Source organism: Sander vitreus, chromosome 11 (assembly GCF_031162955.1).
Source record: "Sander vitreus isolate 19-12246 chromosome 11, sanVit1, whole genome shotgun sequence".
Lineage (NCBI taxonomy): Eukaryota > Metazoa > Chordata > Actinopteri > Perciformes > Percidae > Sander > Sander vitreus.
This window is the reverse complement of record NC_135865.1, coordinates 21,985,211-22,009,209: the sequence shown is the minus strand read 5'-3', so window position 1 is coordinate 22,009,209 and position 23,999 is coordinate 21,985,211. Positions and strand designations below refer to the sequence as shown.

The 23,999-nt window shown below is 38.6% G+C and overlaps 4 protein-coding genes and 1 long non-coding RNA gene across 6 annotated transcripts; 1 reads left to right on the top strand and 4 right to left on the bottom strand.

Annotated features, from left to right (window-relative positions):
* Positions 1 to 146: 146 nt before the first annotated feature.
* asmtl (acetylserotonin O-methyltransferase-like) lies at positions 147 to 7,869 on the bottom strand. The gene is given in 15 exon segments (XM_078262346.1): positions 147 to 1,015; positions 1,993 to 2,115; positions 2,241 to 2,384; positions 2,472 to 2,604; positions 2,726 to 2,925; positions 3,034 to 3,196; positions 3,615 to 3,851; positions 3,929 to 4,289; positions 4,575 to 4,683; positions 4,968 to 5,032; positions 5,123 to 5,187; positions 5,286 to 5,333; positions 5,425 to 5,556; positions 6,696 to 6,803; positions 7,533 to 7,869. Coding segments are annotated over 14 exon segments (2,079 nt in total). The 5' UTR covers positions 6,789 to 6,803; positions 7,533 to 7,869; the 3' UTR covers positions 147 to 809.
* A 106-nt stretch (positions 7,870 to 7,975) lies between these two features.
* Positions 7,976 to 12,101, bottom strand: p2ry8 (P2Y receptor family member 8). Its single transcript, XM_078262344.1, has 3 exons — positions 11,994 to 12,101; positions 10,332 to 10,645; positions 7,976 to 9,293 (listed from the first exon to the last, which is right to left on the bottom strand). Exons 2-3 carry the CDS (start codon positions 10,616 to 10,618, stop codon positions 8,528 to 8,530), a joined length of 1,053 nt encoding a protein of 350 aa, XP_078118470.1. The 5' UTR covers positions 10,619 to 10,645; positions 11,994 to 12,101; the 3' UTR covers positions 7,976 to 8,527.
* Positions 12,102 to 12,138: 37 nt separating this feature from the next.
* LOC144525478 (uncharacterized) lies at positions 12,139 to 21,937 on the top strand. 2 transcript variants are annotated; one of them, XR_013502689.1, is made up of 4 exons: positions 12,139 to 12,347; positions 13,674 to 13,758; positions 14,191 to 14,240; positions 21,824 to 21,937. It is a non-coding gene; the product is annotated as an uncharacterized LOC144525478 (long non-coding RNA). The 2 variants fall into 2 exon arrangements; XR_013502688.1 differs by lacking the exon at positions 21,824 to 21,937 and having other exon boundaries at positions 12,147 to 12,347; positions 14,191 to 14,276.
* Positions 13,112 to 20,318, bottom strand: upf3a (UPF3A regulator of nonsense mediated mRNA decay). Its single transcript, XM_078262343.1, has 10 exons — positions 20,178 to 20,318; positions 18,586 to 18,692; positions 18,348 to 18,454; positions 18,023 to 18,121; positions 17,722 to 17,832; positions 17,516 to 17,571; positions 17,265 to 17,423; positions 17,034 to 17,167; positions 15,605 to 15,905; positions 13,112 to 14,331 (listed from the first exon to the last, which is right to left on the bottom strand). Exons 1-10 carry the CDS (start codon positions 20,316 to 20,318, stop codon positions 14,152 to 14,154), a joined length of 1,395 nt encoding a protein of 464 aa, XP_078118469.1. The 3' UTR covers positions 13,112 to 14,151.
* Positions 20,896 to 22,090, bottom strand: LOC144525476 (uncharacterized). Its single transcript, XM_078262345.1, has 2 exons — positions 21,922 to 22,090; positions 20,896 to 21,694 (listed from the first exon to the last, which is right to left on the bottom strand). The coding sequence occupies exons 1-2, from the start codon at positions 22,088 to 22,090 to the stop codon at positions 21,510 to 21,512; spliced, it is 354 nt and encodes a 117-aa protein (XP_078118471.1). The 3' UTR covers positions 20,896 to 21,509.
* Positions 22,091 to 23,999: the final 1,909 nt, after the last annotated feature.

The following is a 23,999-nucleotide window of genomic DNA, read 5'->3' as shown; positions in this document are numbered from 1 at the left end:
AGACAACCTGTAGGGGGACCGAAGCGGGAAAAGTTACAGTGTTGCCTTGAGAGGCAGGATGAACTCTCCAGCCACAGCTGTCATCCAGCTGACCAATGTGTTGCGTTATTATTGGAATGAGGAAGCTACACACCAATCGCAGAAAAGAGTTTTTACATTTTTTTAATCCTTTATTTATACAGGGAAGTTATACTTAAAGGAAGCCTCTCTTTTTCCAGAAAGGCCCTGATCACACGTTTGATGATTAACTGTATCATAGATGCCAAATGATAGGCAATAATACAAAATAATAGACATACAATTCAACATATATAAGTTAACTATACCCCACAGTATATGGAATCAATCATCAATTAGCTCCACCCTTACTTGATAAATTAAACTGCAGTTTACACCTTCAATCAGTAATACTAATAATCCATTTTTATGTAATGTAATCCTGCATTAGGAGTACATTTAAATTTATAATCTAAATTATATTATTTTATTACTTGATTTATATTTTGTTTGTTTATATATCAGTCCTATATCTTATCTTGCACTATTTTTTGTCTCAGATTCAGAGTTTGCTTTTACTTGTGCGTTTAAAAAACAGATTTTCATTACCAAACACTAATTATAATAAAGAACCTTGAACCTTTTACTGTGCTTAATTACATTTTCCTGATAATACTTATGCACTTTTACTTATGTGAAATTTGGCATTATCTATTGTGGTATTACTTCTTTTAATTAAGCAAATGATCTCAAAGACCATCTGTCATAACCAAATGAATGAAATAGATGAGGATTTGTGTGTGATGCAGATGCTACATTTTAATGGCAATAAAAGCATCAAGGAAGTTCATAGTGTAACCCACACGCATGTCCCCAAATCCGTATCTGCTCAGCAAGTCTGCATACTGGCTCTCTGTCCTCTCCAAACCCTCAGTCTGGGCAAGCATGTTCAGAGACTGCAGAGCAGAGTAGGGTGTCTGTCCGTCCAACACAGTCTCAGCTATGAGCACTGCACATCCTAAGGCCCAACAGAAGAGATTGCTCAATACCTTAGTGTTCAGGAAAAATATAAAATGCCCAATAAGACAAACAAAACAATACACTCTGTTTTGCATCCAATACCTCAAACATTAACTGATTTTCTTCACCCTAATCTGTCTGGATTGGTTGACAGAATCTGCATTACAGACTCAAACTTCATCATGAAAACATTCCTGACCTTAGTCCTTGATTTTGGCAAATGTTACCTACAGTATATCACAAGTGTTGTTGAGGGTGTTGTCAGTCACTCTTTGATGCAGAGCATAGCATCCAGGAGGTTGTCTGTATGTCTGACATGTGCTGTTATGAAACCATGGCTCTTCAAAAGCAGACTGTACTCTGTCGCGCTACTCTGTTTCCCCTCGCTCATACTGAGGGCCTGGAGCAGCCCACGACTCGGGCCCCTTCTGTCTTCATCCAAGAAGATCTCACTCAGCAGGAGTCCACAGCCTGGCAGCATGCAAGTGCATGATGTATATACAGATATACAACTTTAGTGAACAATAGTGGTGGTTTTGTAATCCCTTATCTCCTTGCATTCCTCTGTGTTATGCAAATAATAAAGATCAAGGAGGATACGAACAATACAATAAATCAGGTTGGCATTTTGGCTTGGCTATAAACTTGCCAGCTTCTAGTGTTGTTTAATATGGCACAAAAAAAAAAAAAACGCTTTTAAAATCAGTTAATAATAACAGGTTAATCTGGCTCTGGGTGGCTGTGGTCTAAGGAGACTGCAGGTTACTGACACCAAACTAACCAGCAGGAGATTTTAGATATGATTTTAACAGAAGTAACTCGGCTGCTACCACTTCTGTAATAAATGAAAACTGCACACAGTTTCACTGGCACGTGACTAAGAATGTTATACTAAGCATGCATATGTTAGTAATACATATTTAATTATGTTACCAATAATTATTTAGCCAAAATATGTAGTAAGAAAATGTTTACCTGCAGTGCATGCATTTGCGATTTTACTCAGAAGAATGCACACTTTCTCATCAGGCCAGTCATGGAGAATTCTTGCCAGGATGTACAAGTCTGCTTTAGGCAACTCATCTTTAAAGAAGTCTCCTGTTCATACAGAGATGAAAAAAAGAAAAGAAAACTCTAATAGCTAAGACCCACAGAATAACAACAGCATAACACAGTTAACTATCTTTTTGGCATTGTATTTTGATGCAGATACACAAACTGACCTGCTACAAATGATACCCTGTTGTCTGTGTGCAGAGGATGGAAATGTTCACTCATCTCAACAACTGCTGGCAAGTCAAAAATTGAAATACAGACAACCTTGTGATGGGCGCAGTAAACTCAGAGGCTACGGTAATCAGTGCATCCTGGGAAAACAAAACAAAAAGATGACATGTAAAAGAATGGTTTATTATTTAAGGACACACTTTTAAACCTTTACGTTCTCTCTTTACCTCCGAGATCACAGGCAGTTTTAAAACTGGAGAGGTCAAAGGCTGTTGCTACAGCTCGTCCTGTAACTTTAGCAATGCTGTGCATGGCATTCATGAATCTCAGTTTGGCTTCTTGACTGTTGTAGAAAGAATCCTTTAAATAGAAACAAATGACATAGGAGGAACACAATAGAAAACAGCATCTGTAAAATGCTTTCAAATGTTTTTTCCCCCCACATTTTTATCCATCTGAGGCTGAACTTGGAGATAATTACCTGAAACATATCCTTGGATGTCTTCCCAAAAGCCTTTTCGCGCTGGTTGGCTCCCTCCCGCACAGCACTCTCAAGGTGGGAGAAAAGAGGCCACACTGTGTCGTTACAATGCTGGATGTAGCCCCGCAGTGAAAAAGGAGCATCTGACAGGAAGAAACGTGATGACAGATCTGTGTTCTCGTACACTGGCTTCTGGCATGCTGGGAGTAGAGACACCATGAAAGATGTGAGAGGTTAATTTCAAGTTCAGTACTAATGCTATCTCTTTAAGGTATCATTATGATAAGCACAGATGAGTCCTGACTAACCTCTCTGTTTGCTCTTCAACAGTCCCAGAGACACACAGGCTTCTAGCAGGCATGCAGTGCCCTTCACAGAGGCTTTGATCTCCTGAGCCACCTGGGCTGCATCCAGCCCTGGCCGGCTTTGTAGAAGGTCAAACACACACATCTTGGATGCGGTAAATAGTGCCTGGAACATTTTAGGAAAGGCACAATGGATTCAGAAGCAAAGTGAAACTGTATTTGTATGAATGTGATACGTAATATTAGACTACCCGGTTGTTACAGATTGTGTCGATCAAGAAACGTGTGAAACCACAAAAGGTTCTTTTTCACTTCTTTTTTTTTTTGCAGATTTAAATAAATATGTTGATAAGTGAGATTTAGAGGTGCTGGTCAAAGTGATTTATAGGACAGCTTTTTCCTCTGTGCTCCCAATCTTTAGAAAGCAAATAAGTGTATTTCCCCAAAATGTCAGACTATTCCTTTAAGTTCAGCTAAATGCCACATTACATCCTCTAAAAGTAAACTACAACACTGACATATTTCACTATGATAAAAAGCTCAAACAATATAGGAATACAGGAATATAGTGTATCTCTAATTACCTTTGAGGCTTTGAATCCATCCATCAGATCAATGATTCGCTGCAAGTCCTCTTTTTTCGGTTCACTGTCCCCATGCTCTGTCACATTGAGCTCAATCACCTGCCCCCTGCTGGCCGTCAGTGGTAATGTGGTATTATATATGAACTCAGCCTCTCTATCGTCTGTATGTTTAGACAGGCTATTGACCAACATCCAGGAACTCGCATCCACTTCACTTTCACTGCTTTTCTTTTTCACCTACAGAATGGGGACTGTTAATTATACTTAATGATAAAAAGGTAACAGGTTGTGCTCATAGGGTGAGAAAAACTAACCTTATGGACAGGATTGGCTGAAGAGCTGTTCTGGGTATGGTGTGTATAATTGGCCGATGGGCTGTTCTGTGTGGGGCTGGATGAGGGGTTGTGTTTGGCTTTAGAGCTGGGACTGTGGCTGGACTGAGCTGGCAGGCCGGGTGGGGGCTGAGTGAGTATCGACGTAGTGTGAGAGCCATTGTGGCTCAGACGGACAGACACACTTTCTTGGTCTGCGGAGGAAGTACAGTGGTTGTAAATAAGGTCCAGCTGTTTGCAGAAGTGGTTCAGGGGAAAACCCACAACATTGAGGAAGTCTCCATGGACATACTCCACCAGCATACCACCGAGAGCCTGAATACCATAGCCTCCAGCCTTGTCCCTGGCAAAAACATTTGCACACGTTACTTCTTCTTCAAATGCAGAACAAAGCAAGCAATACACTCTCATTGACATGAGTCAATCTTTTATTTTTTGCTGACACATTCACTTTCAAATAGGACAAAGCAAACACATTTTGAACAAAACTCAGGCATCAAAGTCCAAAAAGCAACAGGTTCATGAAGCTCATATCTACTAAATGACCTCCACTGAACAAATGTGTGGTTAGGTTACTACACCAAGAGAAATCAATAGCTATTACATATATGTGAAAGTTCATACTTACATGGGTTCACCGCTATTGATGTACTCCCACAGCATATTATCTGAGAGATCAGCAAACTTCACTTTTGTTTCTTCGTAGAAGTCAAACAACTGGTAATCCACTTCTTCGTCTGGGGGGGGAGAGAGAGAGAGGCAGGTTTAAAAATGAAATGTGTCCACTACTGAAAACACTACACTAAGCCCTCTCATATATATTTAGGAAACTGGTATGAACACCTACAGTACATTACTGTATAGTTTTTTTTCTCACAGATATTCTTGCTGGACATTTAAGAAATAGAAGATAAAAAAGTACCTTAAAGAGCTTAACTGTTCTAACAAGTTTGTGTTATCCAATTTCAACAGAAAACAACCTACAACCTGTAAGTCTAACCATTATTCAGATGTGACTTACTTTCTTTCTCATGGCAGATGACAATAGCTACACCAGTGAAGACGCTGTGCTCTTGACCACTCAAGCTGGAAGAGCAAAATAAAGAAGAGAGAAACTGTAAACCAGATCATGCCCGTTTCTAATGTTAACTCAGAAACAATGTAAATGACACTCACCTTGACAGCATCCTGTAAGCATCCTCTTTGTCCACTGGCTTCTCCAGGATCATGCCGTCTACAGTCTGTGGAAATGAAAAACATTGGACAGAGTCAATAAGAAAACATGCACATATTGCAGAGAATAAGCAGATAATATGCTGTTATGCTTTCTTCCTTTTACCACAATAGTGTCTGCTCCGATTACTATGTCTGGAGTCTTCAGGTGTTTCTAAAGCAAATGAATACGAAATATGTTATCAAGTAGTTATTCAACATGATAATATACTGTATACTGACATACAAAAAGGAGCTTAACTCACAAAGGGCATCCTCCTGGCCACCTCCAGGGCCTTTTGTTTGGCTGTCTCAACAGCATACTCATGAGGTGCTTTGAAAAGTCCCTTGTCAAGAGTTTCTTTGAACCAGGATGGTACCACCTCAAACCGTAAGCCCTGAAATATAGAAAAAAAAGATATAGAATAGATATATATCTATATATAGAATATATAAAATTTGGAAATGGCCCTTAAAAGTTTAGTCCAATCGACACTATATTTAAGAAGCCAAATGAACATTTATTTTTATTTTTACATAAAAAGAACTGTAACTAGGATATATACTGAGTGGAAGTGCTCTCTGGTGGAAAACATATTCAACAGCAACACTGTTTCTAAATAACCCCACACACATCTTCTGCTCATCAATTGCTTGTTACTTTCTATTAACATATACATCAATACAAATATATATCTGCGATATGGTAATATTGCTCCATATATTGGTCTAGTTATAATAATATAATATACATTATAAATAACAAAATACTCATTGTCATTATGTTCATTACCATTGACATCATTCTCATCAGATAAGCCAAAGTAGATAGGTGACAAATCATTTATGATTCATTCAGCCCAGGGTTTCTCAACCTTATTGTTGGAACAGCACATTAGTTTGCCTGGTAGGGCTGCACAATATATAACTTTTTTTATCGTCATCGCAATATCAACTATATATATATATATCGACATATTGCGATAGACACTCAAGAGATTTGTTGTGCTATTTGAAAGAAAATGTTAGTAGAAAAAGAAATTCTTTTTTTAGAGGTGCCTTTTATATTCAATTCAATGTTCAATTTGTTCAATAATAGAATGTTGGAAATTATTTCCTTTCGTTTGTTTTAAATTCAACAAGCTATTTGTTGTATTTTAGCAGAATACTGAAAGCAGCAGACATGCAGAACTGAGTACACTTTAATATCCAACAACGTTATTGCATATTTTCCTCATATCGTGCAGCCCTAGCCTGGTATACTGATTGGATCATGAAGGCTTTATAAGACAGATATACCTAAATGTGTTTGAATTGTTATGATTTTGTATATAGAAATCTGTAACTTTGGTTTAAATGATGCATATGTCCAGTCAGGATTTTTGGGGACATAAAAGCAATGTCATGGCCCACAAAAGAGAAACCTTGTCCCAGCTGAACTCAATATGCACAATTGTATGTGTTCACAATTAAACAAAACGTGCAGTTGTCGTGATCTATATATAATTCCTGTGAGTCTAACCAGAGGGAAACCTACCGCATTGCTGAGAATCTCCAGTCTCCTAGGAGAAGCACTTGCCAGCACAACCAGTTTACCGGCGAGCTTGGAAATGACAGGGTTCAGCACCATGGTGGCCTTCTCTAACTGCCCATAAAGTGATACAGAGTTAAACATTACAGATGTGGCCTAGTTTATGTAAAAGACTCAGCAATAAGGAGTCAGATGACTGCAGCTGTACAGTTATGCACTATCACTGAGGACAGTGCTGAAATGATTAGGTGATTAGTTGATAAGTCAATCGACATGACATCAATTTTGACCATTAATTAATCATTTAAATAATTCATCAAGAAAAAAATGCCAAACATTCACACTGGTGCTAGTTTCTCAACTGTGCAGATGACCCTGTGCTCTGGGATATTGTAATGGGCATTACGTTCTTAAGGTCTATGCACCAAACGATTAATCTATAATAAAAGTAGTGGTTAGTTGCAGGCCAAAGCCAATGTGTCTCATACATACATCATAGAATAATGCATTCAACAAAAGACAATGAGCTGCTGTAAAGTAATGTAAATACATTTCCACTCACTGTAATTATAATGCATACAGGTAACCATTTGCATTTGAATGAAGTTACAGCTTTTCCAAACAATTGTAATAACGGCAATGTGTTTACTGTGTAACGTTCCTGTACAAACAATATTTGGCTCGCCTGAAAGTAGCCAAAGTTAATCACGTAACGTTGGATAATACATATGTTTCAAGCACCAAACAATAACGTTATAACATACGACATAGCTGATTAACGTTGTCCTAAATATGTAAACTTGATGTTAGCTAACGTTAGAAGCTAGTAATACGTTAACTTACTGTAACGTTTGGTTAGCGAGCTCACCCACAAAATAAGTGACACGCTTGAAAGAAACACGTTTGATGGTCTAAGAGCGTTACATTGACGTTACAGTAGATATGCAGTCCACAGAGGACATCGCTTACCTAGCTACTCCAAATAGTAAACTGAAGCGATATATAGCTAGCTTCTTGCTACGACGATGACCAACGTGACGACGCATACGTGATGACGTGTCACAACGTGGGCGGAACCACCATTCGCACACTGTTAACAGAGTAGCATGCATAGATATAGAACAACAATGGTTCTAGGAATAGATGTTCTTTAATATCTATGGTAGCATGCATCCATAGTAGTATGCAGTAGGCTACTTCTACTATTACTACTACTACCTCTAATTATATAATAATAATAATAATAATAATAATAATAATAATAATAATACAAATAATAATAAAAATAACAATAATAATACATTTATTTTTGTAGAGGAAGAAAAACAGTGAAAATGAGGATCTTGAAACAAGTTAAAAAGGTTAATAGGTCAACTATACAATTTCATAGTAAACCACAGTATACAGATATGTACAGATATATGTACAGAGACAATGTTAAAAATGTTAAAATGTTCAGTCAGAGAAGGCTTATACTGTATAACACAAATGTTCCATTCACGTTACATTTGCACTTGTGCATGCTACATGTTTTGTCAAAACTATTATGATGCTTGTGTCAGATATTAAAATACACACAATAAATGTTTTTTCATTCTTAAAAAAAACACATACAGTGTGTAGGGTATTGCAAGAATAAAGATAAAGTTATCAAAAAGACTCAGCTGCTGACCATGTTTTTTGTTCCGTGGTGCTCCTAAAAAAACTGAAGTAAAATGATTTTGAAATTGTTAGACATAAGAGCTTGACACACCCAGGGCAAACCACACTTGCTATCTCGTTCACTTCCTTTGTCACAACTCCCTCAATCTTTATTCTCTTTTTCTCATTCCATGTCCCTATGCTGTGGTGTTCTGTGGCATCAAAGACATCTTGCTGTGTTCTCTCTCCTGACCTTCGAAAGTGCAAGGTGCCGAGTACAAACTCTCCCTATGTTCCATTTGCATTGAGTCCCCACTACTCAGACTCTGCAGATTAATTATCTGTCTCAGCTTGTGTCTGAAATCCTTGGAAGCAAAGTAGTAAATGAACGGATCGAGGCAGCTATTCAGGCAGCTGAAACAGAGAGACAGTTTGTAGGACATGTAGATAGACTGCATATAGAAGAGTCTCAGCACAGTGTGAGTCAACAGAAGGATGTTGTTTGGAGCAAAGCACAAGGTGAAGACCAGGAGAACAATGAAGGCCAGACGTTTTGCTCTCTTTTTCTGGGCTGTCTTGGAATCTCTGGCCAGTTTGTGTATGACACTGATGTAGCAGAATGTTGTGACACAGAAAGGGAAGAGGAAGAGGACGAACACCATGCTGAAGAGAAATGTCGCCCAGGCAGTCAGGTTCGGGAGCATGTTTTTCTTTAGCACGTCAAAGCATGTGGTAATCCCAAGTTCAGGAATGTCAAAGGTCAGGTCTGTGGTCATCAGCGGATACAGAACGCTCAGGACTAAACCCCACATGAGGATGCAGCTGATGACTGCATTGGACTTTCTCTTCCTGATCTGCCTGAACCGCATTGGCCAGACAATGCCCAGGTAGCGGTCAATTCCGATGGCCATCATAGTTAGGACGGAACAGTACATATTGGTGTAGAAGACAAGGGTCATGACACTGTAGGTGGATATATAGACAAGAAGAGTGTTTATTTATTTACAGGTTAAAACTAAATAAAAGACAAGAAGATCAATACCACTGTTCAACATAAAGCTACAGCCAGCAGCCAGGTAGCTCAGCTTAGCATAAAGACTGGAAGCACTAGGGAAAAGCTAGCCTGGCTCTGTCCAAAGATAACAAAATCCAACTGCCAGCAGCTCCAAGGCTCACAAATGAACACGTTATATCTCGTTTGTTTAATCTGTATAAGAAACAAAGTGTAAGAACGAGCAGTTATGGGGGGTGTGTGTGCGCCGGACTATTTCTTGGCCTGTGGCAGTGAATTCCTGGAGTCTTGTCACGCAACCAAGGGAGACAGGAGAAATCACCGCACCTAGCCAAGAAAAGGCTGGTCCATAAACTTTTGTTAACCCATAACTTATTAACATGACTTTGTTGTAAAAAAAAAAAATAATAAAATAAAATAAAAGTGTTAATACAGAAATAGGTCATAAAGAGTCAACATATTTTTTTAGAACAGGAAATTACTTAAGCTATTGAACTGACTATTGTCAGTTTGGTTTTGAGATGTTCTGTTATTATGTAGTGTTTCTTGTCCAGTGTCTCTTAATGATAGCTGACATTGTAGTAGCAGACTGAATGACGATATCATTCAGCGATCAGAGCTTATTGACCTAATGTTAACTTCCTGGTGACCCTACGTGAGAAGACAAATTGTTAGTGGGTGAGAATTAATTGACCTGTTTCTGCAAAGATATTCTATATGCAAACTCAAGCACTTAACACGAAAATGACAAAAAAATGGAAGAGAACAATGTGGAAAGAGTGGTATCCATCTTCTCATCTAACTTAATTTCCCAACATGTCAAGCAATTCCAACTGGTGGACTGTGGATGTACACTGAGCTGTGAAATAATGTTTGGCTTGACAAACACAATGTAAACAAGTTGAAAACGTTCTCCCAAATTTCTTTGGATTTCTGTTGAAGTCATCCTTTATCAATACTTTAACATTGCCCCCAATTATAAAGAATACCTGCACATCTTGGATCCCAACTTCCAGTGGTATCCTTGAAACTGGTAGGCGATCTGAAAAGGCAGGGCAACGCCAAGGGCCAAGTCGGTGAGGGTGAGATTAATCATGAAGATGATGGAGGAGGTCTTGGGGGAGGTACGGAAGATGAGGATCCACATGGAAAGGCCATTTCCTACCAGGTTAATCGCAGTGACGATCATATAGATGACAGAGATGGCAATGCTGGAATTTACATTCATAAACAGGGAGAGGGTGGCGTTGTCTAGCTTGCTGGAATTGCCCATCATGACTGGGGGTGAATGGCTTCTCAATACCTGTGTTTTGGGGTTTAACAAAGGCTTGTGAGGATTGTGGTACAATGTTTTGTTTTCTTACACAAAAAACTGGTGGAAATAAATCAGCATCTTTCATTTTGTAATATTTGAAGGTAAAAGCATAAAGCATCAGACAGCATACATCACAAGAAAAGAAATACACTATCTGAAGAGATGCGTGCCAGTGATGGCAATTGTTCCTCTGATTTCTGTGCAAACCTGATTGATCTAAAAGGTGTGAAACAGAAACATATAGCATTCTTATCAGGACTTCATTACTCGTGTTGTTGCTTGCGTGCAAGTAACACGTTTGGTGGAGTTCTTCACACAGGAAAAGGAGTACTAGAATTGCGGTGAAGACTGCCAACTGTTTCTGTGGGTAGCTTGAGTACAATTGACACTTGAAAACGTTTGGGGAATAGACTCACAACTGCTAATGATTGTCATATAGCCTAAAAGGCTTAACATGGGAGGTGAGACAAAATTAATTTTATCTTTGTGCCATGAGATAGTTAACACTAACAGGAATAAAAACACTTTATCTGACACATGGTGCACGTGGTTGTGACAATGGGGAGTTACCACATATCAAATTACAGTAAAATCCAGTCACACACCACTGAGTCAAGTTGCACTGAAAGTTATGCAAAGGAAAGTACCTATTACTACAATGATCAGGATGATAATACGTATGCAGTTAGGAAAACTCTTTCATATCTTAAAAATATATTGTTTTGCAATAATGATAATTAGCAAATTGAGACTTTTAGGTTATAATGTTTTTTTTTTCCCTTCAAAATTATAAATACATTTGGTAAATAAATCAAATTTTATTTATTTACTCATGTTCCCTTCTTTCTACCTGGAAGGTTATTTGTTGTATGTAATGGAACCAAGCATTTCCTTAACCTGTGTTTATTTATGACATTTTTACATTTACACTCAATAAGCAGTTTTCTCTTTTAGTTATGTCACATACTGTATGTATACTATACTAATGTTGTACCTTGGATCAAAGTCAGATGTTTAGTTCTTGTGGCCACTGTGTTGTTTGTCTTTATGTTTTAAAAAGCAAAATAAACATATTGTCTAAAACAAACAGTTACAATCTTTGACTTTTTCTTTCAACATTTGATATTAAGCCACTAAGCACATTTTAAAAAAACACACACACACACACATTTTGACCAAAGTGCTTTTGGTGTTAACTTAAAAAGACCCATAGTAGCAAGTATTAAGCAACTGACACATGGAGCAGCTTAGGCTCATTTCAAGTCAATATTTAAAATATTTAATATGTATAAGGTTAGAACTTCTAAAGCTCAGGAAAAGTCAGTTGAACACTCACCTATGAACGTGGAGGCAGACAAGACAAGAGGCAAGTTGGCATACAGGCACACAAGTGTTGGTTGCAGATGAAGGTAAAGATATTGTGACTGCTGAGGAAATGAGATTTGTGTTACAGTTCCACAGAGGAAATGGATCATGTGACAATAATCAAGCTACCAACTGCAGTAACTGCCAGAATCAGACTTGGAAATGGCATGTCTTAAATCTGCACAAGCAAACAGCACGGAGAACATACTTATTTACTTATACAGTATAGAACGACAGCATGATGGGCTTTTTCCTCACCTTGTGGTGCATGAGTGATTTCTACAATCTCTAAAACTATACCTGTACATGTGGGAAGACCTGAATGGTAAAGTAATAGTTACTCGTCTGTACTATTGAAAATTTGGGTAATTTGTGACATATCAAAAAGTGTCACTTTCACTGTTACGCAGTATCAGTCATATCACTGTTGTGAAAGAAAAGGGAAGGAAAACCAGAGAACTTCACAAAATTATACCTACCTACCTACCTAAAGAAAAACATGTGTGCTGGTTGACATTGAGTTGGATCACAAAGAATAAGACTACAATAAATATTTGATATATATATATATATATATACAGTATATATATATAAAAATATAGTTTTCCTTCACAAGATTCATGGTTCAGTGTTCTTATGCTGCTGACTTCCTGTTGAGGATAGTTCTGCTTTATCTGGGTGACAGTGCCACATACACTGCCAGTGAGATCATTTTTGATTAATGCAAAACAGAACATTGTGTAAAAAATATTGAGATCATCCACAACAAGTAAAAAACAGAAATTACAACATATACAGTACAACATGGCGTCACTGTGTTCTTAACATTTAGAGAGGAAAAAAAGGTTGAGATTGATTAAAACTTTGGATTAACTGCCTACAGTATCACTCATGGAACACCTAGGCATGTCTACACCCACTAATTCTAAGATACCGCTGTGTATTCATGTTTTTACACATTGCTAACTGTAATTGACTCATTTCTGCCATATGTAAATGTGTGCTATGGGCAATGCTAATGACAAATGCTGCCTCACCCAAACTGTCAGAGAACTACCACAATGACTGAAACACTGATTTATTCTCTTGTAACGGTACAGGAGCTTTATTTTCTCACAACTTAAAGAAAAAAAAACATAATGATACAAGAGTGTCATTAGAGAGTATGATAGACACATGTTAGATTGTGTGCAAAAATAATATAAGGCTTGTTAAAAAGACATATTACTTTATCGATATTTGTGGCTTTTTCATTTACATTTACTTGACAGAATTAATAGAAAACCATGCACACAGCATAGAAAATGTATTGTTTTAATTAATCTGTGTCATGCTTTGCAACTTTACATCTTCTTTCTAGGAAATGCTTTATAGAAATCTAGCGAACGTGTTCTTCTTGGCTCATGGGTGATCATGTACACACCTTAGAATAAGATGGACCACATGTAATAAGATGCATAGAAACTACGAAAAAGCGGTAAAACATTGTCCTCTCTTTATCAATAACAACTCCCCTCTCATTCGCTCACCTTTACACACGGAAATACACACAGGATTTCCTCTGTGACATTTTCTACATCCATTGTTTGTAAGTTGTACTTGCATTATATTTCATTTTAATAAAATCTATTTGATTATTAAAAACATCCAGGTTCAGCAGAGTCTACAAAGGCTTAGTAACAAGACCGGTTGCAGAGGATGAGGTTTCACCAGAACATTGTTGAAGGATACCACAGGTGAGCTGCCTCTTACAGGGACACACTTCAAAAACACGATGACCAAAAGGAGTGACACTGCACTGTCTGACACTGACTGTTGTGCTGTCATGAAGGTAACTCTTATTGTTTGCCCCTGTTCTTAGTCTCACATGGTTCATTCCAAGGATTCTTTGAGTATTAAACAGTGAGACAAGTAACATATTTAGTGTGCACTTAAAATGTTGCTCTAGCAAAACAAAAGCCTTAACCAACATTCAAGGCTCTGAAATCTGTTCCATCCAGTACAGATGAAAATGACTAAAAGACTTTCTTTTCTTTTTTAAAAGCTCAATGATAAACTGTCAAACCTGTCACCCACCATCAATTTAAGCTGAATCACTTATTTGTATTTTCGATAAACATCCAGACTGCTCACTGTTCGTCTTTGCTTTTCTCAAACCCCTTCTCCAGCCCCGTCGCCAGAGTGACAGCCTCATAGCAATGCTCTGTCCCGGATTCAGGTGAGGGGATGCAGTCATAGCCTTTGCCTGCTGAGCTCATGCGCTTCCTGTTGCGTGCGCCTGGCTGATAGAGCTGCATGGCTGGACGGTCCTGCAGGGAGACAAGAGAGCAGGGACATGGGAGAGACAAGCAGCACACATTTTGAATATACATATTAACATATACATACTCATTCATCTACATATGGTTACTTAAGTCAAATTAAGTGCTATCGCTTCGCTGGCTTTAAGGCCTTCCATTCACTGCTCAATTCACTGGGTATCCTGAAAGAGACCGTCTTACACACGGAAAGTAAATATCACACTGAAAGTAAATATCAGGATTTCTCTGAGCTGATGATTATCGTCTGTAAAAATAAAAAGATTAAAAAAAAACATGTATCAACCAACATCTAAAACACAGTTACAAGCAGTGTTGGGGAGTAACGGAATACATGTACCGGCGTTACGTATTCAGAATACAAATTATGAGTAACTGTATTCCGTTACAGTTACAATTTAAATAGTTGGTATTTAGAATACAGTTACATTGTTGAAATCAATGGATTACATGACGATACTTCTCTGTTTCACGGGTTTATTCACTCTCGCAACTCCATGCATTTCCCAGAAGCCCCAATATGAAAATGAAAAAATTAGCTATTTGCGTGATCACTGATAGAGGTAGAGATGGAGCCGGAACCGGCACAACAGAGCCAGGGCAGGAATGCGTTTCTATCTTGGAAATTCAAACAGCATTTCACATTAAAGAAAGAGCAACCGACTTCCTTTTAGCGTCCAAATTACTCCACCTCCAACCTGAAGAAGCATCTTAAAGTAAGTTATTTTTAGCCAAGGGTAGTCGTCTGCTGTAGTTTTACTGGTCACCTTGCTATTTTGTAGTTGACGTGCGACTTTACATTCTCCTACGTGCTGATTTACTAGCCCCAGAGCCGTTGAAAGACTGACTAGCTCCGTTTGACATGCTAGCTAACGTTTGCTAAAATTAGCTCATGATAGTTTAGACTGCGGTTAGATTTTTGTAGTATGCAGTTTCGGACTACAAATACAAAAATCTATCTGCTTGTTTAGGTACACATTCAGCCATTTGGAACAGAAGAACACCCCAGATTAGGCCTGTGTATGTGATGGCCGCATTCCTACTAATAAAATGCAATTCAATGTGGAAGTAATCCAAGTATTCAGAATACGTTACTCAGATTGAGTAACGTAATGGAATACGTTACAAATTACATTTTTGGGCATGTATTCTGTACTCTGTAACGGAATACGTTTTGAAAGTATCCTTCCCAACACTGGTTACAAGTCTACATCACGAGAAATGAAGCAATTAGTTGTCACCTTCCCCCCTATCTCATGCTCACCTTCTCGCTCACCTTGTTTCGGAGGCGTTCCTTCCTGTTACCCAGGTCCTCCCTGTCCTCCTTTCCTAGTTTGTCTCCAATGTCAGGACAGTAAGAATAGCCATGATGGTGCCCCTCTTTCTTGGCTCTGTCCTGGCAGTAGCCTTTCCCCCATTTGGTCTCATCTTTGCGGCGCATAAACTTGTCAAACTCATAATGGTGTCGCTGTCGTTTTCTCTCTTCATCTTTCCCACGGTGATCCTTATCTCTTTGTCTGCGGCCGTGCTGCTCTCTCTGCTCCTTTTCACTCTCAGGCAGACCTCTAGTAGTCCGAGTGGTGGTTGCAGAAACAGAACATACAAAAGTATTACACAGGCATAGTTGATACAATCAGAATTCTTGGTACTACTTTACAGTAAGCTATAGATGTTGATATTAAAACATAACTCTGTCAGGCGTTGAAGTTGTTTTTGGTGGTAATACATTTAAAAAGAGACAATGAATTAGTGCTAGCAGATTCCAATCCTGCTATGTTTTGAATTTAGATGTTGTGCCTTTAATTATTTATTAGTGGTCTGGAAATAAGATATTAATACTTTACAGATCACCAACTATTCATTAGAATAAATGAAATGTATATTGGCGTTGCCAGGTTGTGAGCTCACACTTATGGATCCCTTTTGGCTGCAAATGGCTACAGTTATAATTGCTAATATTTATATGTTGTTGTTGCTGCTCCACAGCATTTTTTTTTTTTTTTTTTAGAAGGTAAGTAATCCAATATCAACCCTTGTGTTGTCCTCCCGGGTCAAAACTGAAAAACAACACCTTTTCACCTTTTTTCAAAAACAATTTTGTCAATTTTTAAAACATTTGTATCATATCAATGTTTTGGGTTTTTTAAACATTTTAATTGTACTTGTGAAGAATGTTGCATGGAACCATCCATGTTATTTTTGGGCAATTTGGTTGAAAGAAACCCAAATTTGAAAAGGGGTCAGACTTGACCCGAGGATAACAGGAGGGTTAAAAGGAAAGACAAAGCTAGCCACATTTGCAGAAGATATACTCACTGACAACTCGCCTCAAAATTATTCACTATTACAGTTACCAGTGACTTGCTTTTACATAAACTATGCATGATAACCATCCTGGACTATATAGCTGCGCATTGCACATACTGTATATCTTTTTGCATTCTTCACTCAACTCATGCATCCTCCTTTTTCTTATGCTAAAGAGCTATTTTGTATATATGTGTTTCTATTTCTGTAATTTCTATTGTTTATTTCTTATTAATGTTAAATGTTTGTTTGTGTATGTATGCACCATTCACCAAGGAAAATAGGTGTAACTTACCGTGGAAATAAAGCCTTTTCAGATTTGGATTCTGAATGTAAAGTGGTAACACATTTAACAAATAGTGACCATTTCACACAATGGTCCTTACTTTTCTTTGGGGTCCTTCGACTTTGTTTGTCCTCCAGCTTTCTCCCATTTGCCTCTGTCTGTCTCCCCGATGTCACTTTTGTCCTTCATTCGGTCTGAGTCCACATCATCGTCCCTGTCACTCTTCTTCAGGAGCTGGATATGCAGATAAAATAGGAAAACTACATGTTACTGTGCCATCCAAAGAACAAGAATAAATAAGTATGAAAATGATTTTTAGTGAAAGAGTTACCTTAATTTTTATGTCTTTATCAGACAGTTTCTTCTGCTTATCTGCCTCTTTTCGTTTGCGTCTCTCCTCCTCTCGTCGCTTTCTCTTCTCCTCCTCCCTTTGCCGTTTCTTTTCAAGCTCTCTTCTTCTCCTCTCTTCTCTCTTCTCCTCTCTTATTCTCTGTAAAGAAATACATTGTAGAACATTGAAAAAAAAAAAAAAAAACATTTTTTGGGTAATTTCTTTTCATTTGAACATTTTTCATTGTTTACCTGTTTCTCAATTTTCTTATTTTTAATGTACTCCAACAGTGGTGTTGTCCGTTTGGCTGAAATCGATCAAAGGAGGTAAAAAATGGACACAGAAAAAAAAGTAAACAGAAGTTTAGTAATTGTTTTGAATTCATATACTGATTCATACAGCTGAATCTTGATCATTTTGTTTATAACCATAATCTGCTATGTCTATGGTACTGCACCTATGAGCTCTCTGGTCTTGGCCTCTATCTCTCCTAGCAGAGTCTCAGGGTTGGCCATTGACTTCTCTTCATCACAGGAGTAATTCTCCAAGAACCGCTTATACTCTGGGTCTGAGGGAGTTTAAGATCCAGATGAGTATATATTATATAGCAACATATATTTGAATATTCAAAGATTCAAGGATTGATTTCTGTAAGTCTTAAACCCATGCAGGAACGTTATAATCACAAGCTGAATATATTGTCTGCTGCGCTGTATATCAGGGTCGTATTCAATCGGTTGAGCTCGGAATTTAAGTACCTTCTTCAATGCTCCCGGATTTGGCATCTTTCTTTTTTAACTTCTTCTTTGAGATTTTCTGGAAAGGAGCAAACTCCACCACTGCAGGATATTCTTGGCCTGAGTAAATATTGAAATAAAAGGCAGCTCATCATTTAACAGAACAGCAATCAAATGGTAACAATGGCAACAAAAGCTCTAAAGACACCTCTCAGTCCATACGACTCAGCCTTTAGCTGTAAAACAAACACATCTTTGTTTACACGTAATATAGCAGAATATGTTGCACTGTGTGTCTGCCTTCATGGCCTCCAAAGTCTAACTGAGTTTAGACAAAGAGAAATACCCTTGTTGTCAATGAAGACGTAGCCATCAAATCGGTCCCTGAACAGAAGGATATCTTCATTGTTTTTAAAATTGATATATGCTCTGGAGAACAAATGGGGAGAAAGACTGTAGAGAGGAAGACAAAGAGAAAATCATAAACATTCTCATGGAGATGAAAAAGTAACAACCTTTGGCATCATAAGCATAAACATAGCATACGTTATTTGTTGATTGGTAAAAACCGTGATCATAATTACCTTTGATCAGCAGAAAAGAACTCAAAATAGTCATAGGATGGAAGTGGACTGAGCTGTTCCTCTAGCTGGTCCTTTGACAGGTTAGGTGGAAGCCTTCGAATCACCACCTAAAATCAATCCTTTATATGTTATTTTTCTTAGTTCAGCAGGAAGAACCTGGTTGGTAATGTAGGTCATTACGGTTCAGGATCAGGTTTTGACATCTATTCTTAAGTGTAATGTTGCCAATTACACATCTTACAGAAAAACACATAAGTTACAAAAAAACAAGACAATGACATAATGGAAAAAGCACTGCTAAACCTTGGGCTTAAAACCCAAAAGGTGGGTTCTTCATGGATCCATCAGAGATTTGTTTGATACACTTTTCTTGTGTATCTCTTGTAATCCGTGCTCATAAAAGGAGCATACCACCAATTTATCACTACACTATCACATAGATTACTACAGCCTGTTGTAGTTGTATAGTGTTAAGGGAGCTTTATAACATAATAACCCTGATGACTGACTGGGCTTCAAATATAAACTCATGCTGTGCAGGCAAACATTGTTCAAACCCTCAGTTTCCAAAGACACCAAATATGTCAGGCAGGATTTTTGGGAAAAGGTGTATGCAAGACACTTAGGCTTAGTCTTAGGTTTGACTATTTTTCACTTAAAGGTGCAGTAGGTAAGACTTACTTTAAACTAACTTTCTGTCATTTTTGCTGAAACTGACCCTATGTTTGAGTAGAACTACATGAAGCAGGTAATTAAAAAAAAAACTCTGGCTCCTCTGGCGCCACCTACAGCCTGTAGTGCGATTTGCAAAAATCCACCGCTCCCTGTTCAGATGCACCAATCATGGCCAGGGGGAGTGTCTAACTGCGTGTCAATCACTGCTCATGCACATGCATTCATTCTCCCTTGTGGAGGGAGGGGCTTAGGAGACGTTTTGGGCTTTAGCAGAGAGGGAGGAGGGACTGAGAAGTTGTCGATGTTCACATTTTTTGGCTAAGTCCTGGATCTTCGCAATCCTGCCTACAGCACCTTTAACACGTTGGGACAAGCTGAGTGTATGTATATGACTGTCTGACAGAGTGGAACAATATGATTGTTAAAGACACTTAGGGGATTTTCTTAGTTTATGTTAAGGCCTTACACAAAAAAAAAAGTTAACACTAAAATGTACACACAAAATAAGCCTTTTAAAATGCACTGTCAATATTTACATTTAATAAACTAAACAAATACTCAAATACACAGAGAAATAAATACTAAAAATGATTGTTTCAGCATTACTCAGATGCATCTGAAACCTTGGCAAGTCTTTAGCTACTGGGAAAATTATAATTTAGAATCCTAAAAACGGGATTATAGTTTGTAAAACGTTGAGAGAGCGTGTAGACGATACAAGAATGTGCACTGCATTGGACACAGTATTGTGATAATCTTTTCTAGTCAAATGAAGTGACAGATTGTGAATCTAGTCCTTCCTCCGCCTGTCGCTGTCCGCGGTGCTGAAACGATTCCAACTCCCTCTTTCCCTCCACCATGTCTGTTTTCTACACCGCGTAAACAATGCGACACATCCCCAACGCTCGGCTACCCACCTTAGTAAAAACTTCTTTCTTCTCTTCTTTCGGCTTGAAGTTGCCAGGGATGTTTTCCTGTTCTCTCGGGATGTCTCTAAATTGTATCTCAACGACGCTTTTCTCCTTGCCCACGGTCATTTGGTCCTTTTCAGACCTCATTTCTCTCCATCTCCCTCTTGCCCGTGTTAAGTCACTGTGTACTCGCGAGAGTATAGTAATATCGCGAGTGGAGCGAGATTTAGACAGACAATTTTGATATCATGCTACTTTAAACTGTCTATAGCATACAGGCTATGGTATGTAGCCATATAGGTCCTTGGACGCCCACAGCAATGGTCCAGGGTGTGAAACAAAATATGAAAAAGTTTCTCTTAGGGACTTTGCAATTATTATAGGGGGGTTCGGAATTTCCTTATTTGTAGACAGCTGGGTTGTTTTAAGGTGCCATTTAGGTCAGTTTTAAAATTAAATCTTTTACATTAAATGTTATTCACGATTTTATCATTTCTTTTCTGTTTAATTTCGTGGGATATGTTGTGCTATCTGTTTTATGGTGTTTGTCTGCAACTTTGCCACACTATTTAACTTCTCAGAAGTACTGCATTTACATTTACGAGTATTTATATCAAAATGTCCTTAAAGTACCTACCAAAAGTTAAAGTATCCTATGAAAAGCACTCCATTTTATAATACTGTTTATTATAGTATTGTATTATAATCATTGATGGGTTCAATTTAATGTTGCAGCTGGTAAAGGTGGGTTTTATATACTGGCTAAAAGTTGTTTTACATTATACATTTTGTATTATTAATCTGAATCGGCAAAGTACATAGTAACTAGTTATTTATAAAATACATTTAGTGGAGTACAATGTTTCCTTCTGAATCGTGTAATAGAAGTATAAAGTGGCAGAAAATGGGAATACTCAAGTACAATACTACTTCACCGAGTACCTAATTGTAGGCTACTTAGTACAGTACTTAAGTAAATATACTTTGTTACTTTCCACCACTGTCTACTACAACATTCCTAACCTACATGCAAATATTTGAATTCCAAACAAAATGTCAAATTCACTCAACGCACGCGACTAGGACACCACTTTAGTAACTGGTCGTGCACCTGGTTTTTAAATATCATAATCCCAACCATAATCAAACATTTATTTCAGAAACGCATTTCTTTCTTTCAGATCAAATATCAGCGTGCTCATCATGTAGGCTAACCCTACGCTAAAACACTGCACAAAGCAAGACACAGTTTTGGCTCCAAACAGACCCAACTGTGGTGTGAAAATAAACCGATTGCCACTTGTTGGGCTCATCAATTAATGTCGCAGCGTCACTCTATTACTGCAGGCTAGAGCCAGTTGAGCATTCCCGCAGCCCTGCTGGTCCGGAGTCGGGCTGCGGGGCTTCATGCTGAACTGATCCGTACAGTGCGAGCTGCATGTGGGGGGCGCTGTCCGCAGAGCTCCAACATTCAGGGTAGGACGACTGGCTCACTGACCGCCCGTGGACGTCTCGGCAGGGAACTGAGGAAAAACATGCGACTTTTAGTTAGCAGTCTGAATTGAATACACTGTTTAACTGGTTCTGTCCCCATTTGTAGGCTACTAAAACGGACTGTTTTTTCTGATCTTTACAAATGCATCTGAAAGCAGTTTCCTAAGCAGGATCACTAAACTGCGTCAAAGCCTGGCGGACAACGCCATCACTTCAGATGAAAGAAACTGGTTTTATAAACTGGACATCAACTCACCACTGAGGAAGGTTTGCCTGCCATTGCTGGTCTCCACACACAGCCGAGGTCTCTCTGGTGTCGACACGGAGTTCTTCAGACTGGGGACAAAAGTGGAGCAGGTGTCCAGGTCCCGGCAGACCTTGTCTTGGGTGTAAATGACGGACGACTTAGACGGAGTACAGCCCATCTCTCCTGAAGTTACTACGGCCGATCTCCATTGAAGACAAAAAAAGGTCTGGGAGGTAAACGGAAAACTACTGTATATATGGCCTGTGAACGCAGAGAAGGGATGAGAGGAGTTGTGAGGCTGGAAGACCTCACTCCTCCCCTAAACCGGAACATGACAGTTTCACACTACACGTACATGGCATGTTTTTCTTTAGAGTGGTTGGCATTAAGTGGGGAATTCTCTTTTACATTGTGCTTTGCTTCACAGGAACTCTGTTCTGCTACGGATTCACTGGTTAACACAGGTGTTAAAGATCTTTACCATTTTAACCTTGCTAATTTGTAATTGTAATTTGGTTTAATTCTATAACTACTACTAACTATATTATAGGCAAATACCAGAATGTTTATCTCAGCATCTCCATGACAAAATTCACTGTATTGAAAATCACATTGTTAAATGATTGTCCAATTTGTTCAAATCATTAATTCAAACATTCAGTGGTGCACTAGGACATGTTTGTAACTAGAAAATGCATTTCCTGCAGAAAGTGCATGGGCATGCTGAATAGCTGAATTGCTGAAGCTAAACTGGATGAATAGCTTAAATCAGTAAGAAGTTGAAGTAGTGAGAATAGTTCAAAAAGTATGAATGGTTTCAATTAACACAAATTTCATTAAAAAGTTGAATAACACCACTAATATATAAAATAATTTATTTTCTAACTGAAATTATGATTACGTCTGGAAGACTTACAAATGCTATGAGAAACAGAGATTAAAATGCAGAAATATGAAAGAAATTGTTTGAAAAATCTCAAATGGATTGCACTGCACTAACGCTAAAGAGCTGAGAGGTGAATATATTGCCTGCAAAGAAGCGGGATACATACATGGATGAAATCACAAATCACACTAGAGGGAGGGAGAGAGAGAGAGAGACAGAAGAGGGAGGGACGGAGGGAGGGAGAGAGACAGAAGGAAGGAGGGAGGAGGGAGGGAGGGAGAGAGAGACAGAAGGAGGGAGGGAGAGAGAGAGAGACAGAAGAGGAAGGGAGAGAGAGAGACAGAAGGAGGGAGGTAGAGAGACAGAGAGAGGGAGAAACAGAAACACACAGACAGACAGACAGACAGAGACAGACAGACAGTGACAGAGAGAAACAGACAGACAGAGACAGGGAGAAACAGAAACAGACAGACAGAGACAGAAACAGAGACAGACCGACAGGAAGAAACGGAAAGACAGACAGAAACAAACAGAGACAGACAGACAGGAAGAAACAAAAACGGACAGACTGACAAACAGAGACAAGGAGAAACAGAAACAGACAGACAGACAAACAGAGACAGACAGACAGACAAACAAACAGAGACAGAAAGAGACAGGGAGAAACAGATAGATACATACAGACAGACAGAGAGAAACAAACAGACAGACAGAGACAGACAGAAGTGGAACACAAAAGATATAGACCAATGTTCATATTACTGCCAGAGACAGACAGGAAGAAACGGAAACGGACAGACTGACAGACAGAGACAAGGAGAAACAGAAACAGACAGAGAGAAACAAACAGACAGACAGACAGAGACAGTAAGAAACAGAAACAGAGAGACAGACAGACAGACAGAGACAAACAAACAGACAGAGAGATAGAGACAGACAGACAGAGACAGGGAGAAACAGAAACAGACAGACAGAGACAGTAAGAAACAGAAACAGAGAGACAGACAGAGTGAGACAGAAACAGACAGACAGAGAGACAGACAGAAACAATGACAGGGAGAAACAGAAACAGACAGACAGAGACAGGGAGTAACAGAAACAGACAGAAACAAACCGAGACAGACAGACAGACAGAGAGAAACAGAAACAGACAGACAGAAGTGGAACGCAAAAGATATAGACTAATGTTCATATTACTGCC

Bases quoted from the DNA above. Each gene is read 5' to 3' on its own strand.
- p2ry8 (XM_078262344.1), bottom strand. From the start codon at position 10,618: ATGATGGGCAATTCCAGCAAGCTAGACAACGCCACCCTCTCCCTGTTT. The intron at 9,294-10,331 runs GTATTCTTTATA...ATCCACCTACAG, and splicing joins TTGGGATCCAAGATGTGCAG to TGTCATGACCCTTGTCTTCT.
- LOC144525476 (XM_078262345.1), bottom strand. From the start codon at position 22,090: ATGGGCTGTACTCCGTCTAAGTCGTCCGTCATTTACACCCAAGACAAG. The intron at 21,695-21,921 runs GTGAGTTGATGT...GTTTTTCCTCAG, and splicing joins CAGGCAAACCTTCCTCAGTG to TTCCCTGCCGAGACGTCCAC.
- upf3a (XM_078262343.1), bottom strand. From the start codon at position 20,318: ATGAGGTCTGAAAAGGACCAAATGACCGTGGGCAAGGAGAAAAGCGTC. The intron at 18,455-18,585 runs GTAATTATGATC...TCCTCTCTACAG, and splicing joins TTCTTTTCTGCTGATCAAAG to TCTTTCTCCCCATTTGTTCT. The intron at 17,168-17,264 runs GTAACTCTTTCA...CTGCATATCCAG, and splicing joins ATAAAGACATAAAAATTAAG to CTCCTGAAGAAGAGTGACAG.